The sequence below is a fragment of the Plectropomus leopardus genome, chromosome 6, assembly GCF_026936395.1.
Source record: "Plectropomus leopardus strain MGB_pleo_1.0 chromosome 6, ASM2693639v1, whole genome shotgun sequence".
Lineage (NCBI taxonomy): Eukaryota > Metazoa > Chordata > Actinopteri > Perciformes > Serranidae > Plectropomus > Plectropomus leopardus.
Window position 1 is genome coordinate 18508239 of NC_142181.1, and position 18503 is coordinate 18526741.

Below are 18503 nucleotides of genomic sequence, written 5' to 3' on the forward strand. Positions count from 1 at the left end.
CTGTTTGCCGGTATGCCTTCTAGTGTAAGTGAGAAAAAAAAACTGTAATATTGGCTGTTCAATATTACATCATACTTGTTTCCACTTGCATTCAATCATATCATGCTAAGTTGGGAAAAAAAGGCAAAATAAAACCTGTGAATGTGAAGGATGAATTAAACATTACCCTCTAGGATTTGGTTTTAACACTTTAGTCTTTGGAGATGCTTCTGTTCTCTAACTGCGGTGCTGTGGATTAATGACGCGGGACATACTGTCCTTACACTTTGGTCTGGATTCCTCCTGACATGTCTCATTGTTAACTCAGGCTGTCTGAAACCTGTCAAACTCATCAACCTCACACAGTAAAATATTGTTCAAGCTGAGTGGTACTGGCAGGGACACAGGGACTTGTTGTCCAGAATCACCTCAGGCTCTCCTCCTTTGCTGCTACCAAGTGTATATTTCATATCCTTTCAACTTATCCCTTAAACTTGTAGCCACTGCTGTTCCTTTGTTTTCTTTCACAATCTTTCACAATCTTTCCCCATTCCTTTCTAAGCCTTTAACCAAACAAGCTCAAGCCTTTCTGTCCACTGAGGAACATCCGTCCAGATGTCCCCCATCCCATGACAAATCCCTTTCAAGCACGACTCAGCTTCGTGTCCAACCCCCTCGTCCTTGCAACTCCACAGCTCAAGCTGCTGTCAGATAACCCTTTTGCACCAAAATTAGCATGCATATGCATTTTATTTTACAATGCAGGTAAACTCACTTCAAATAGGTGAAAGACTCCTTTTCCATTGGCAGTAAACTGCAGTAGATGAGTATAGCTTTCAGCTTTTTTACAGGGTCATTGAACAGTAGAAGGCAGCATTGAGGCCCAACATGTTCTCATCCCATGTTGTCACATATATTTATCAGTAGGCTTTTGCATTTACATATTACACTTCAGGTGTCCTCCTGTGTCATCTTTGGCGTGATGCAACAACCAGCACTCAGATGTCATCAAAAGCACATGGTTATGTTAAGGCAACAAAGGAAAAAGTGTTCAGATTTAGGGAACAGAAGCGTGTGGTTAGGTTCAGGAAAAAACATTTTAATTTGGCTTTAAATTACTGCAGTCAGCAAACACCAGGTGAAAGTCTGGGGTTTGCTGGACCAATCCACCACCCCTCCTACCCTCCCTATAGGGACCATCCCCCGGCAACGTTTCAACCTGATGCCATCCAGCAGAGTAACAGAGGGCTGTGACAGTTTCCATCCGGCCGTGTTTTCACCTGATGAAAAAAACCTCAAAAAACAGTGTTCCATGTATGGACAGGATTTGTGGTGCCTAATCGTTACATCAATCAGAATTTCTCACTGTAAATGTCTGGGACTATCAATTGAGTGATAGTTGATTTAAGCTAGAGTTGTGTGCACCCTCCACCTCCCCATCGCTGCCTAGTCTGCACAGATTCACCAGCCTCATCACTCTCAGAGTCATCAGCCATCACCTCCAGTGTCTGGACTCAAGGGGGGATTTATCTCGCTGCTGCTCAGATGCCCCTCGGTTATAAATCTCCCTCTGGAGTCCAAGTGCCAAGACTGTCAAATGTTAATCATTACATCATCTTTTAAACATTACACCTGTAATCTGTATTAAATATTATGCTTACTTCATTCACTCTGCGAATAAAAAATACATAAAAATATGGTGGTAAGCAAATATAAAACGAGGCTATGATTATTATTTTGTCTGAAATGTTTCAGAATTCTGTCATTGCTTCTGATTTTCGTCCTTCTGATATTAATTCTGTTTTTGTTTGTTTTTTCTCTGACACATTGTATACTTTGTATTGAAAGAGTTACTCATGAGAATATGCCAAGTAAAAATGGTAGATTTAATAAGCTTGTGCTTCAGCCTATACCTTTATGGTCTATACTTTTTGTTTTCCTTTTGATTTAATGCCATGATGTTATTTATTCTTTATTAAGTGTGTTCCTCTTGGAAAATTGTTAACAAGGACCGAAATAAATTACCACAAACAAACCTGTCTCTTCTGATTGAGAAGACTGATCTGATTGAGTGAGTCGCCCACCACAGCTACACAACCAGCCCCCTTCACTTCTTGATACAGAAGCGTAATGAAAATACTGAGTTAATATTTAGCTAGCTATGATGTTCGGGTTAAAAGAGAGGCAGTAAAGGTTAGGGTAAGGGTTACATTAGTTACTAAGATTATGAATTATGTTTGTGTCAAATGAATAAAACAAACTAATAAAGTGGATTATCGCTGTGTTTTGGCCTCATATTTATTGACTACAAAGTCACATTTGTAGCAGGTTACATCAGTGGCTCTGTGTTGTAGTATGTAGGAGCATGTTGTGGGGCTTTAAACAGAGTGTGGCCGCAGCTTTACATCTCCCAAATTTGTGGTGGCATGTCATTGCATCGCTCTGGAACAGGGGGCAAATACTTATACGTCCACGGTGTGTGTATATGTGTGTGTGTGTGGGTGGGTCATGTTTCCTTCACTGCAGATCAAAGCCAATCAGAGCCAGAGCCGAGTCATTGGTCCTAGAAATAATGCCTATTGTAACCTTTCCTCCAAAGACAAAAGCCAAATGTTAGTGGGATTTTTGCCCAGTGGGAAATGGGCTAAAGACACATGTTGACCTCTACCATGGCCATTATGAAGCTCAGCCTTCTACAGGCAACTTACAGGGAACGAGGGCGGTTGCGGGCTGGAACAATAACAAGAGCAGGCACTCTCCCTTGCTTTACATACTTAATGACTTTGCCCTCCATTAGCCCTCAGAATTAAGACAGATCACCCCTTCAGATCAGCTCAATCCCTCTTCACTCCATTTCTGCTTTCACTCCCTCCATCCAGCCTTCCTCCTCACTATTTTTTTACGCCTGTTTCACTTATTTTCCTCCCCCTCTACTCCCCTCAGCTCCCTTATATATAACCTTATCTGCCTGTTAACAGCTACATACAGCATAGCTGGAGGAGTGTAACACCTCACTCAGAAATTTAACAGCAACAACATAGAGTGATTCAGGAGGAAAGTCTGTTAAGGTCAGTCCAGACGGCTTAAGGAAAGGAGCTGACAGGGAACAAGCCACCAACAAGCTGTGACTGTTTTGGAAAATACAATGCTTAAGCTGAAAAGGCCAGCTGCTGAATGGAAAGTGTGTGTATGACATGAAGGAAAGCTGCTAGCTGTGAAATATATGAGAGCTGAGCGATACACTTTTGTGTTTGTGAGTGCCTCGAGGAAATACTTTGGACTCTGGTGTGCTTCCACGTATATATGATACGATAAAAATAATACTTTTTGGCTGCAGGTTTACAGGCTACACTCAGTCTATGCATGTGTACATATTATCCTACCCTTGAGATGAGCTCTCCGACCATGCCGGTCCATGATCCATTAGCCCCAGGAACCCCGTACAAGCCGTCGCCCACCAGCCGGATGCGGTACTTGAACTTGAGAATATCTGCAAGCTCCTTCAGCATGTCCACGCAGAAGCCTTCGTAACGATCGTTTCCTTCCAGGTCTTGGTGGTTCTGCCGCAGCATCACGTATGGATTCTCCTGAAAAACACACACGGTTTGCGTCTTAGGGTGCTTTCACGCCTGTAGTTTGGATAATTTGGCCAGAACTAAGGGGAAAAAAGGATACGTTGCATTTAGATCTGCTCCATTTTCTGTTCACACTGACATTTTACAAACAAACCAAGAGGAGTAAACATTCACTTATACAGACTGACAGGTAACTAGTTGATATCACAGTTCAGGCGAACGTACTCCTGCATCATCTAGACTCACAAATCCTGGTGACTGACAGAAGGTCATGCAGCAGAAGAAATAACTGATAATAAACATTATCTCAGCCATGCTTAAGCCTTGAGGGAATCATGCATTTGGTTGTGTGTGTGTGTGTGTGTGTGTGTGTGTGTGTGTGTGTGTGTGTGTGCATGTATGAGTGTGGACAAAACTGAAATCCATAAAAAGCTTGATCTCATTTTGAAGCTACATCGATTTCAAATGCGTAAAAACCCATGCAATCACATGAAATATGTGAAACACGTGCTTTGCACATAAGTTCATGTGGTTTTGAAACAGTTTAATGGTGTTTTGTGTAAATTCCTATGTGAAACCTATTTCAATATGAGGTCACATGTCTCTCCTATATGTGACCACATAATACGTGTTCACATGTAAATCCATACCTCATACCTCATGAACTACTTAAGTTAGTCATGTTTTGAGATAATTTAGTCACAGGTTTTGCTATTTCCGTCACCACCTTGACTAAGGGATGGGGTGATACCACACCCCAAAGTTTCAAAAATGTTTTTTTAGTCTTACAGGTAGTTTTTTTTTTTTCCTTAATATTTGTACTTCTACCAAAAGTAAGCAGGCTATGTGGTGCGTTTTTTGTGGATGTTTTAATTGTGTTTATTGTCAATATTTCCTTTGTTGTGCTGTTGCCGATAGACAAAGTAAATATCATTAAAATTCCAGTTATTAATGACATGTAGCAAATATTTGTGGCTATCCTTTAGTTATAAAAAATACATTCATCCTCATAATTATATCTCATTTTTCATATATGGCGCATCTTACAGGAAAACTATCTGCACTGTACAATGTGCTATGGCTTAGTCAAAAATAGACAAGGTGTGTATTTTTCTCAGCTTCTGAGATGCTTCTGAAACACGATGCGGCGCATCTGCTGAAATTACAAGAATTGTCCAGAGCGGCTGCAGCTCGCACGGCCACTTGGCAAAGATCTGCACTCTAGTGAGTGCAGTTTTCAAGCTATTATTTTTAGACTGCAAATCAGCTGCACATTATGAATGATGACTAAAGGCAGAGACAGGACAAAAAGAAGGCACCTTGTATGGAAATGATTTGGGGTTTATTACTGTGGGATCGCTGTTTCACATTCTTTAATGGACTTAATAAACTGACAGTTCATTACTGAAGGAGAAACAGAGTCAGATACAACCACTTAAACAGCTTTTTAAGCAGGGCAAGTACCTGTGCTAATGTGTATACTTGTTACCATGGTTACCCAATGATTAGCATAAATAATCATAATCTTTTACACATCAATTATAAGATCACGGACAGATTTCGTGATCAGAAGATGGATTCATCAGTAGTCTGGCTTTTGAAATCATACTTAGATCATATATCTGCTATTATAAATTCCTGTGGTTGGTCCATTTGTTTGTACACCACAAAAAACAAACAAACAAACAAAACAAAAAACAAACAAACACCAGAGTCCGCTTGGAGCTTTACCAAGATCTACCTTTTCCGACGATCTCAGTTCGATTGTTTGGTTCGAACCAGGACTAAACTGACAGTTTCCACACCGGTCAAAATGAGCTGCACTAAGCTGGCAAAAGGACCTAAGCTAAACAAACCAAGCAGGTCAGGCGTAAAAACAACCTTCCTCAACACATCTCCAACTGATTATCTAAAAATGTTTGTGTGGCAAAGCAATACAGAGACAGATACTGACAAACTGCACTATTTAGTTTATTTGTCACAGACAGTCCTATACAGCCTGTGAAAATAAAAACTGTTCAATGTGTATGGAAGACTAAAAGTCAGGATATTTTAGACTCTGTTGCTTCAGTTTTGCTGATTCTTTTTAAAAAGGCCTCCACAATTTTCCGCAAGAATACTACTAAATTGCTGCAGTGCCTCTTTAATGTTTGATGTGATTGCTTTACAGAACCTAACGAAAGAGTTCACAGTCTGAAAGAATAACGGAGGCATCTCATTCGTCCTCTGAAGGTCACAGTTCACATCAGGTTTACTGCCCTCCATGAACACTGAGATTTGTGGATTTGAAGACACTAAAAGCCAGACACTAAAATCAGGGACAGACAGACATGTGCTAATCTGCTACATCCAGCAGAAAATGGATAAGAAATAAAAGCACTTTTCCTCTCTCTCACACACACGCACCTATTTACAACCTGTCTTTTAGAGAACCAACTCTGTGTTTGGCTGTCTGTTTATTTATGTCTTGTTTTGTCATTTAGTTGATGCTATAGGAAGATTTAAAGAGCCCTGCAGTGATGTATTTTGGAGCCACCCTTATTGTGCTATTTTTCAAATAATGCAACTGTCAGACTGGTGTGCTCGGGCTCCAGTACATCATAAAAAAAGACAGCATTATGTACCACTTTGCTTTTGCTCTCTTGCTGCACTCAGGTTGTGAATACACACAAACCAACTTAGTTTGGCGACATGACATCAGATAAGAGTGATTAACAAGCCTGAGCGTTCTCTCGTGCTGATACTCTCCACTTCTGATACAAACAAAACAAAACAGTTATCTTTGTCATTGCAGATACAAGTTTTATTGAGTTTATGTCTTTATGCAAAAAATATACTAGCTCTCATATCTTAACCACAAGGTTGTTCAAAAGATTGTTGACTCTTTGTGCCGACATAAATGCGTACTGCAGAGTGTGTATGACTCACCTCAGAGCTGGCTGCGTAAGCCATTCAAAGCCACTGTGACAGCGATCAGGAGGTGAAAGCAAAAGCAGCGGTGTTATATTTTGAGAACTGAAATAGAAGTGAAATTGTTTTGTCATCGGCACAGCTGGAAATATCTTTTTTGTGCGGTGGCTGTTTTATTGGCCATTGATTTGCCTCACGGAGACAGTTACAAAAATAGTGTGTTCCACTAAAATCAGGAATGTTTGAGAACTGCACATCAGGTGGCCAAACTGTTACTTTGTCTTGCCCTGTTGTCATCGCAACCCCGTGGTTCCACCTGTAGATGTGTAGAGGCAGAGGTGTTCAAAACACTTTGACACCAGATTGGGTACCTTTGTCTCTTCTCACTACATCACTGGACGGTAGAAGCCACAGCCTCCTGTTCTTCTGTGATAAGTCAAAGAATAAAATGACTACTGATCAACTCTGCACCTGGAATTTGCATATGGATTCAATAACCTGCAGCGTGTTACAGAGAGGAGTTGATGACAAAAACTTTTTTACGAGATGCTTCACTGTGAGATTATGTGAGCTGCACACGTGCAAGTTTGATAATATTCTTTTTTTTTCTTATTGACACGAATAACCCTGTATGACTGGGTTATTGGAGTATCTTGCTTATGTGTTTGAGCATGTAAACACCATATACCTTTTAAGTGAAACCCAAATATGCTAGGAGTGCTCCAAAAGAACCTGGGATGCATAGAGGGAATATGATTAACCCTATTTCTCTGTGCTCATGTAAATACCATATCCTGAATATAATCATAAACAGGATAAGCCTCATAAATTATTCATGTCCATGTTTCTCACTGTCAACAAATCTCACGGACAAAACCAATAATGAATTAATTCAACTTCCAGGTTGTTATAGTTGAGTAAAACTAGTAAAACTAAAAACTAAAACTAGTTCTTAAAAAAAGCACTTGAATCCACTGAAATAAAATAAAAGACAATAAGAAACAAGAATAAAAGAACAAAAAATAGCTTAAATTATATTATATTATGTTGTATTATATTATACCTACAAACCAAATAAATAAATAAATAACAAATGAATACAAATGTTCAGTAAATATCTTTAGTTTTAGTCTTTGGTCAAATTTGTCAACACAACAAGCAATAAATCTGTCCTCAAACTAATAAAACATAGTCAAACTAAACATTTTTAAACAACTAAAACTAAACTGAAATGAGTAAACTGCTGAAAAATAACTGAATTTAAACTGAGTTGAAAATAAAAATTGAAAACGAAATAAAAATAAAAGCTAATGAAAAATATAAAACCAAACCTGATATCGCCTAGCTTGTTTCTATGTGCCATAGATTTTCAAAGTATTCCAAAAAACACTTAAAACACACCAATGGGCAAAACTGTTGCACTAGGTTACATGTTCCCTCATAACATTGAACATGGCCCCTGCTCTTTACTTTGAGTAATTGCATTTATATAATACTGATTTGTTGTCCTAATCACACTGTGCTGGGAGTTGGTGCCTGGATCAGGTTCACAAGCGGCATTATTCAAAGAAGTGCTGCATTTTTGTACCCCACACAGAAGCTGGAGGGGTGGTGAGTGTACAAAGTGCTAGACTGTGACACTGAGGTGTCATCTGTCTGTGCTTAGGTTTAAGCAGCAACAGCACTTTAGTTAAAGTCAGGAAAAGATTGTGTTTTTGTTTGAATTTTTTAACCTGGACCCGATTTTGCCACATTTTTTGCGTTCAAGTGACGAATGGAGACAGTTTTTAAAACGCTTCAGTGTTGAGAGAGACCAGCAGTGAAACAGGCTGTTATGTAATTCCCATGGGCAATACTGCACCATGAATTTACGTCCTTTAAAAGTGCTTGTTTTTGCCACTGACAGACTCAGATCATTATTAGAAGTATCTGACAACATCACAGTAAGAACCTGATTGAGGAATGAAACCCATTTCCTTGCCTTTCATTAATCTGTTTGTTCTTGTGACCAAGTAGATTTGGGAGATGTGACTTGTTGCAGTGAACACAACAGTGGAAATGTTAGTGATTGTTGGAGAGAGGAGTGCCAGGAGGAGTTTATTTTGCTCAGCTTAGTGTTATCTAAAAATGTTCTATGCAATGGATGAATATTTAGCTGATTTTGACCATGTGGAAAGTGTGCAATATTTAAGAACAAGGTTTCTCCTCGACTGAGACTTGGTTACACACATTAACAAACAGACCAGATCAGACAGGTAGAGAAAATTTTGTCATTTCTCTGTAGGATCCTCTCATTAGTTCATTTGTCACTTAGACATGAAAACATGGGGGAATTGTGTGCGGGTTAAAAAATAGAGAAGTTTCCCTTTAAGTCACTCTGCACTTTTTCAATATTAAATTAAAACTCTCCCTAACTTCAACCAAGTATGAGCTCCTGAACAATTCATAAAAAAGTGTTATTATGTTGTAATTGATTCGAGTGGACATCTTATTATAAAGGTGAATACTGTGCTGTAGGTAATAAATACATTATGTTGTCAGTGAACATGCCTTATGTAACCTTGTGTTTCATTAAAATGCTGTTGCAGATTAGCAGTATATAAAAATGATGCAAATCTGTGGCTGAAAACTGCCTTCAACAAAGTTTTGTGCTAAAAACAACAGAAGCAAGCTCTTTGAGAAAAATATTTTCCTTTGTAAAATATGAAACTATATATTACTGAACCTCTTTTAAAGATTTACGTCTCCAGTAGGAACGATTGGACTTAGAGTTGAGGGTCACAGAAAGTTTGAAAATTTTGAAAAACAAACTAAAGCTTTGTTTATTTTAGCCTTTTCTTTGGATTTACTGAAAATAACAAAAGTGTAGCATATAATCAGCCTTTAAGCCTTTTGTCCTTTGTAGTTGGAGAGAAAACAAAACGCTTCCTCAGCTCAGGGTCAGTCAAGTTTTCATCCAGTTAGTGCCTCCATATACTAATCTATAAAAGTAAATCTGTCCATCAGTTAATCAGCTCCTTAAAACAGCCATATGCCACCTAACATCAATGCATGCCGTAGGCCTGCCATTGCTTCAGCACACATTAGGCACAATATAAATACTGATTCCATATCTCACAGACTGCTGAAGCTTTTACATCACAGCCTTGCTGTCAAGTCAGACTGAGTTAGACTTTTTTACTTCCTTGCAATTTCTGCAGCATTATTACACAGTTCGGCTTTCATAGACTTTTTGTGCATAACAGAATCCGAACGGGGGGAAGAAATGACGAGACACACAAACTCGCTACAGTCACTTAACTGCTCTTCACACAAACAAAACAGAGACCCAGTAAGATGACTCAATATATGTATTTTCAATTATATATTTCTGGCACTTTTTTTTGTTTTTCATACTGAGAGAGAGACAAGAAAGGCAGGAGAGAGAGGATAACATGCAACAAAGGTATGAACTCAGCCTTAGTGGCGCAGGCTCTATCTAGTGAGCTTTCTGGAGCAACCCCCAACTACAATACTCAATTAAGCAAAAAAAACCACTTAATTTACCTTCCAGCTTCTTGTTGATTTATGTGTGTCAAGAGTGGTAAAAGCATTCTATAACAAATGGCCGCCATCATTAGGAAGCTCAATCTCTTAGGGTAGAAATATTGCCTTTGTATCTTGTTTCCCTCCATCCCTCTGTGTTGACCTGCTTGAGTACAGACTAATAAAATCAGACCTGGCAGACATCCATCAATCTCACAAGTAAAAAACCCAACAGCAGTCAGGACTGCAGGGACTGTCTGACTGGTTATCAAGTCAAAATCTTTTTTCTTTTTCTCTTCTCTTTACTCTCCTGCTTTTTTATTGTCACTTTTCCTTGGTTTCAATTTGTCTCTCTTTTTCTGAGCTGCAGTCACTCTATAAAAATGTCCAGTCGAAAATCGTCTATTAACCAGATCTGTGCTGGGTTGCGGAAATGGAAACACATCCTGTATTAAAAGTTGATATATCTGCAGCAGTTCATACTCATCCAAAAACTTCCACCAAACCCTGACATAAAAAAATCACTGAAAGAACAACTTCTACTAGAAGCCTTCTGTGAAGGTGAGAACAAAATCATATAAAAATAACTATATAAAAGTATGAAAAGTCTATACATGGGTATGAAAGTGCTGTCTTCCATGAAGGCAAAATCACAAGGAAATTCCATCTACCTTCTTTTGCACAGCGCAGCAAAACAGCAATAAAGCTATGAGTTTGAAGCTTTAAAGAAATGCAGACTTTTAAAGCAGCCTCTTATTCCCAGGCCATGAGGAGTCTGGCTGTGGACTGATAACTTTGGAGGAAGAAGCACACTCTTACATACACACAAGCAAGCACACGCACACACACATGGAGGCGCAAAGCTGCAGGTGCACCAGTGGGTGTTGTTCACATTCAACTTCACACACAACAGCAGAGTTTCCCCCTTTTAAAACCTTGGGGTGTTCGAGATGTCTTCACACAGCTCTCCTCGCTTTCCTCAACTGTTTTCTTATCCTTAAAAACTTGCTCTCCAGAGCTCAGCAAACTGGCAGCTGAGATATAATTCTCTCACAGGGTTTGGTAGTTGGTGTTTGAAGAAGAGACACAAAAGCTCTGACAATACTCAGAAAAATAAAAAGCCATTAGAAAAAGGGCCAGGTCATGTACGTTTTTTATAAAGCAATTCCGACAAAAGGTTTTGTGCTTGATAGTAAACAAATTACATAGAATGAAGAGACAAAAGGCTAACTTCAAGAAATGGGGACAGATCTTCTGTCTGTATGTGCAGATTCAGGTGCACATGCCTCAGTGCCACTGAGCCCGTGTGCTAGCAAATCTGCCCCTGCTTTTATTGGCCGGCTCTGTGTGCACTGTTGAATCCTTAACGGTGTGAGAGGATATGAGAGCACTCAGTAACACATGGTTAGTCTGCAGGAAAACTGAGAGAATGGCCGAGAGAGCTGGAATTGACAAAGGCTGAAAGTGGCTTTTGCAGAAGAGACATAAAGCAGGTTTCAGGCATTTACAAGAAAAATGGGTCTAGACTTAGGATTTAAATATTGAGACAGTATGATTCTTTAACAATGGCCGAAAGCTGGCACCAAAGACAGATGTCCCTACAGGTAAAACTCCGTTTCAGTTCTTTCAGAAACAAGGAGTAACAAGGAGTCCTGACTTTTTTTGAGTACTGAGCATGAGTAGAATTTAACTGTTTGAAACCTGAGCAATTTGGCTTGACTTCTGTCAAATACATGGGAAGAAGGAAATGAGCAACAAAACAAAAACAATGAAAAATTACCTGGAAAAAGGACTTACACTTATAATATTTCTGTTACATAAATTTAAATATGTATTTTTGATAATAATTATATTTTTTTTCCTAGCTTTTCTCCCCCTAGCTTTTTAAAAATAATTTTCTAATTCTACTCATTTCCTGCACACATTCATTACCCAGTGCTTATTGCCCCTTCTCATGTTTTTGAAATAAATCAAGCCAATTTGCGCAGGGATAGAAGGTTCGAATAATTGCAACAGGCATCTGAAAACAGTAAGTGATGTCGCTTTAGGCTTCAAAGGGTTAAGTAACAGCCAAGGCTGGATTTTCTAGTGATGTAATAACCACCTGTATTTACATGAAGCTGAGAAATCTTTCACTCCAATGTGCGACATTGTCTTTGTGTGTGTGTGTGTGTGTGTGTGCACGTGTGTGTGCATGTGTGTGGGTACATTGTGGTTCTATTCTCAGATGGGTATTTTGTTTTGAATTTGGAATTGCACATGATAAAATGCTTGTCAGAAAATATGTGTATGTGAAAATATATGTGAAAAAAATGTTTAAAATGTGCAAATTGAATTAACAGGGTCTCTATCTTCACCTTGGTGAGAACAGCCAAATTACAGCCTTTTACACCTATTCCTTCTATGTGTAATTATGGATCCCACTGTGTGCTGTTATTGGCTATTATTCGTCAAATCACTACGTCAAGGCTGGAGTCGGTTGGGATAAGCGCAAAGAGGTCATGGTTAGTGGTAGCACAAGCCAATGTGTGATTTTCTTTGAAATCAAATTGGTAAATTCACAAGAAAAAACTCATTTTGCTTGACATAGTAGAAGCAAAACAATCCGCTAAGGACATAATATGTACCGGAGGAATGAGTCAAGGACATTACTTAAACACAATCTTATTTTCAGTTTTTAGAATGTAGGCTGCTGAATGCTCAGAATAGCTGAATAGACCCATTTGTATTAACATCATATTAAGATGTTACTAGGATGCCCAGGACGATACAACGAAATACAAATAACTAATGTGACTATTTACACCTGGGTGTATATACTGTAGGTGCAATTTTGCATTGTTAGCTATAGACACCTGCATGCTAATAGCATTTGCTTTCAATTCATTCCTCTGTTCTGACATAATCACATCAAACATCATCACGACAGGTCAAAGTGCAAGGCTTGGGGTCAGTTCATGGGTTGGATATTTAGAAATTTGCCAGGATAGTTTTATGAAGGATTTCAAGAATTTTGCAATATTGCTATCGCAACAATTCACACAATTTCAGGCAATTTCTATACAAACTTGCAATTTTGTCCAATAACTGCAGCTGTACTGAAAATTTGACTCATTTCGTGGTACAGCTGCGCACAATGTATTGATCCACTCAGCCCCCCCTTTCTCGCTCTCTGTTTATCATGAGACTGCTGCTGCCAAGGTAACTTTTTGCAGTACACCAAGGTTTATGAATGGGTTTAATGTCATATTATAGCCATTTGCCTAAAAATATCATAACTTGCATCGTAATTTTTTTTTTAGAAAAGCTGCTGTGAAATCAGTGACTTTGGGCCACAACAGTTACAAGAAGCCAGCAAAATCCTGGAAGGAGTGATGAAATTCCTTAGATTTAAAGAACTTCTGTTGCAGGGGTATAGCTTTGGGAATGGAGTTTTTTGCCAGGTAATGATGACGGAAGACAAGCGGACGCACAGTTTTCCCAGGGGATGTGACTGCCATCAACAAAGAGACTACTCAAAGTCTAAAACTGTTTAAAATGAATTATTAGAAATGCAGTTGAGAGAGGAATTGTGTGTGAGACGAGGGAGCGCATGTTATTTGAAATAACGGCAGATGGAACCACTGATGTAAGTACATGAGCTGTTTTCCTGTAGCTCCTGTGAGCTCCTGCACATACATAAACACACTTTACGCTTTGCAGCATCCCTCAGCAAAAATATGTTTCTGTGTGCATGGTGCATTGACAGAGAGAGGGGGCTGGTGACTTTAAGTGTGTTTCTGTGAGCAAAGACCACACAACCAAGAGAATGTTATCTTAAGAAAGCAAATAATGTGTTTTCCCATTACATCTGTGTGGCTACTGAGGCTATTTAGACATTATATCACTAAGACCTAAACAGCACCTGTAACAAACTCAATCATTGATCACAAACACACAGTATTGGTCTTGCAGTAAAGTGATAATCATTTCTGTGGCTGCCTTTTTTCTCCTAGAGGTGTGTGTAAAAATTGAAGTGGGAGGATGACGGCCATGTGTAGCTGTAATGAAACTACCCTGCAAAGGCTAGGTGAACATGTCAAACACACACAAACGCTTAGAAGAAAGCAACCATAAACACTGTAAGTAGTGCAATCACACGCACGCACGCACGCACGCACACACACACACACACACACACACACACACACACACACACACACACACACACACACACACACACACACACACACACACACACACACACACACAGGCTCCCAGGCCAGTGCTACAGGTAAGGAATTCTTATGGAGGGTTTCAGCTGTGGCTCGTCTGCCGCCCACAAGCGAGATAACGGCGACACGGCAATCACACCATGATGAATGAGCTGTGATAGGCACTGAAAATTGCTCCTTGGTGGCTTCCGAAGTTTGGTCCAGGGACTCTATATCTCCAAAGTGAAATCAAAGCTTTGTGCTTGGCCAATTCTTTCTTTCACACCCTCTTTCTGTTGTGAAAATATTGTCTCATTTGTGCTCCCCTTCATCCCAAACATACACACCCACACACACGCGCACACACACACCCACACACACGTGCGCACACACACACACACTCACACACACACACAAACACACTCACATCTCCACCTCCCCTTGCGCCCTTTCCCTCATGTGTGAAATGAACCGTTCCATCTGAATCCCAATCAGTCTCAATGAGGCCAGTGAGTTGTTCAGTGGCAAAATATGGCAATATGTCCTTCTCTCATTCCCACAGCTCCACCGCTGATAAGCTAGCCACTCAGGCTAACACATTGGGCAAATTGCCTCTGCTTACAAGCTGTTTTGTGTGTTATCGTCTGATTTATTGGCGAGGAGGAGGAGCTTGGCGAGTGACAGGTGTGAGTGTGTGCGCAACTTTGTTAAGCGTATATCGAGGGATGAAGTAAGGCATGAAACACGTGCAGCTGACTGAAGAGCTGAAAAGCTTTATGCAGTTCCAACATGAACCCATTTATCATCTTTGATGTGACATCAAAGCGTCTGTGAAACAGAAAAGTTGAGCTCATGAACAGCATTGTATTCCTGGAAATAAATAGCTCGCACACGCAACAACCTGACAATCAGATAAAGAGCAGTTGTGCTCGAAATATCAACTATGTGTAATAGATAAGTGGACACGGGAGCCCTGCAGTGTGCCATGTAAAGGGAAATAAGCTGTTTTTTTTTTTTTTTTGCACTTTATCCTTTTTTTTTATTTATGAAGCTTTAATTTACATAAAAAACATATAAATATGCAGTGGACTTGAAACAATAATGTGTTCCAAAAATTTGAAAGATGGTGAAAGAAACATTGCAATAAAGTATATATATATATATATATATATATATATATATATATAAAATAAACTGAGCAAAGTTGTAGCGACGTGTCTACATTGCCTGTAGTTTGACATGTGTCTCAGTTCCTTGGACAAACTGTCATGTGGTACAATGCAAATGGTTTTACTCGCGTCACTGTCCTGTTGACACAGTCGAAGTTCACCATTCCTCCTTTACAATATTACAAAATCTTCAACATTTACATCAAGATGTGAGTCAACAGCATATGACTCACCACAGACGATGTTAATATGCTAATAAATAGAACCAGGAGTTCTTTTTATTATATATGTTGACATTTATAGACTAAAAGCCTACACCAGCATCTGAATCCTGCTCTCTGCACACTTTTCCAACGTGGGCTGCATATGATAATTTTTCTGAAACTAATATTACCGCCTTGTGGCTGTACACCTCCGCCAACCAGTCATGGTGCAGTTTTAATCCATGTCTGTACCGACTCATACAATATATGTAGTGAAGACTTGGAAGGAATTTAATAAAAGGTATGAAGCGCAATTTTTGGCTCAATGTGGGTCTTCCACATACATCTTCAACCCAGCAGCAAAAAAAAAATCAATGCAATCAGCACAGTTTCAAGGTGGGCACCCATTCAGTGTCTAACCAAGTGTCTCTCATTCTGTTCCTGAGATATGGCATTGAGTAATGGACAGAAAAGGGTTTTTGGAGATCATTATGACGTTACAGTAAAGATGACCTTATCTCCGAATTTTTTATTCATTAGATTTTTGTTTAAAATGTTGTTATAATTAGTCTATGAATCCTTGAGAAATAGCTAAAAAAAACATGTTTTGTGAGGTCACAATGAGCTTTGACCTTTGACCATTAAATTCCACCACAGTTCATTGTTGAGTCCAAGTGGACGTTTGTGTGATTTCCCTCAAGGCGTTCCTGAGATATGAAATTCATGAGAATGAGATTGATAACTCAAAAACGTAAACCAGGAGCTCTTGTCAAAATACCGTAGGTCTTTAAAAGCTTGTTGTCTTTGTACCTCATGTCTGCACTTTTGCTATTTTTAATAGGGATTTTTAAACATCCTTTAATAATTGATTTGACCTTATATATCTTATCTCTTTTCTCCTTTATTGTAAATCAGTATTGTTTATGTTTTTGTATTTTATTACTCTGTAAAGCACTGTAGGTTGCCCTGTTGTATGAAGTGTTCTATACAAATAAAGCTGCCTTGCCTTTTTTACACTGCCCACTTGATCCAGTGATGACTGCAAACTTATTCTTAAACTTGATTTTAAATAATTTTAATAATCTTTTTCTGTCTTTGCAACTCTTGTCTGCACCGATGCTCTTTTTACAGAAAAACTGTAAATCATTCAGTAATTAATTTTATGTCTTTAATCTTTTAATATAAATCTGTATCCTTTATTATGCATTCGATTGATTTGCTCTGTAAAGCACTTTCAATTGCCGTGTTGTATGAAATGTGCTATACAAATAAAGCTGCCTGCCTTGCCTAAAAAGTATGCAATACTTAAAAACATCTCTCTCAAGCTCTATTTGATTCTTGCAATGTCCAAAAGTGTTCTCTATTATCCCAATGCTGTCTTTATGAATCAATGTGCTGAGACCACAAAAAACATGCAAAGGAACAGACTTCTTGGAGAGAGATTGGGGAGGCAGTGAGCGGCAGCCAGCAGGAGGTTATGACAGATTGTCCACTTTTTGTGGCCATTCAGAACAGCTTTGAACTTTTCTGCGTTAAAACTTACATACATACTGAAGCTCTTACGCACTTTTCATTAATATAAGAATTAGATGTTTTAGGTGCCCTGCATGTTTGGTGCCATCTAATTTTTCCTCCAACAAAGCATATAAATCATGCAGAGTTATTAAGTTTTCTTGTTTAGATTTAGTTAGTCGGAGCAGCAATTTTGAGTGACAGTATTGTTGTTTTTTTTTTTACTTATATAAATCTTTTACTTGTGTTCATTTAATTGTGTTGAAATGTCAGCTGTTTATATAAAGCCTTTAATGAAGAAAAGCATGTATTTCATATTTCATAAGCTTGCACGGAGTCACAGATTGTTGATCATTAATAAGGCGATTAAAGAATTTGCCTTAAAACGGTGTCCCTTGTAACAGGAGTGAGGGTAGTGAGAAGCAGCACTCACAGGATCTATATTTACAACGGAGGCTGAGAATGGCTGACATGGTGAATTATTAGCTCCTGCTGATGCACTGTGATGTAGCCTCATCTGAAGTACTCAGGGCAAAACAATCGCACAGCAGCGGTTCCTCTGATCCCATGAGGACTGAGTTTGGATCTGAAAATACAAAATGGGCTTTTGATATGGTAATTGTCTGTCAACCACCAGAATGTCGGCCACATGTAGATCAGCCGAGGAGCTGAGCTAATAAAATGACACGGACCGCTGTTGGTGTGAGCGTATCGGTGTGTTTACAGTGGTACTTACTAATATTGTTGTGATGGTGAGAGTCGTGTTGAAGAGGGTGTCTGTCACATTGATTGATGGAAGCTTTCTCTCCATGGACAGTCCATCTTCAGAGTGCCACAGGCCAATCTGCAAAGAGAGCACACACACACACACACACACACACACACACACAGATCAGTCACTAAGACCATCAGCTGGAAAAGGCCACTAGAAACAATCTGTACTTAATTGCCTCCCTCCTCTCTAAAAGACAACAGTATGACCTTCACAAAAGACCGTGAGACAGTGGAAGCAGTGGACAGATCACCATGTTATGAGACAAGGTGATAGCAGGAGTTAGAGAGCCTGCAGGGGGAAACAAAGACAACATGTGTGTGGCTCCTTGAGGAGCGAACGCGGGGCATGTGTTCAATCAGAGGCAACAGAATGCATTCATTAAACCAATTACTGGCAAATCCTGTGGCGCAGAGCCACATTCTCATTTTCATTACCACCTCACATGGTGTCTTTCCTCCCATCCCCTTTCAATCTGTCTCTGCTATCTCCTGTTTCATTCACTTATTTACTCGACCTAAGTTTGTCAATTCCCAAAACCATGACAACGCCCTCTGCAGACATGGGCATTTTGTAAATCCACTTTGCCTCTTGCTATTTTCAGGTAAACATTCATCTTTTTCACCTCCATTTTGCCATAATGGCATTGACAGGGAGAAAAAACC

General features: G+C 39.3%; 1 protein-coding gene across 5 annotated transcripts in view; it reads right to left on the bottom strand.

The window, feature by feature from the left end:
- Window positions 1-18503, bottom strand: part of grik4 (glutamate receptor, ionotropic, kainate 4) — a 391090-nt gene that overhangs the window by 31404 nt on the left and 341183 nt on the right. For all 5 annotated transcript variants that reach the window (XM_088078927.1, XM_088078926.1, XM_088078929.1 and 2 more), the window contains 2 exons: window positions 17803-17910; window positions 3363-3566 (listed from right to left, as the gene is read on the bottom strand). In XM_088078927.1, the coding sequence (XP_087935053.1) occupies window positions 3363-3566; window positions 17803-17910 (312 nt within the window). The remainder of the gene's footprint in view (window positions 1-3362; window positions 3567-17802; window positions 17911-18503) is intronic.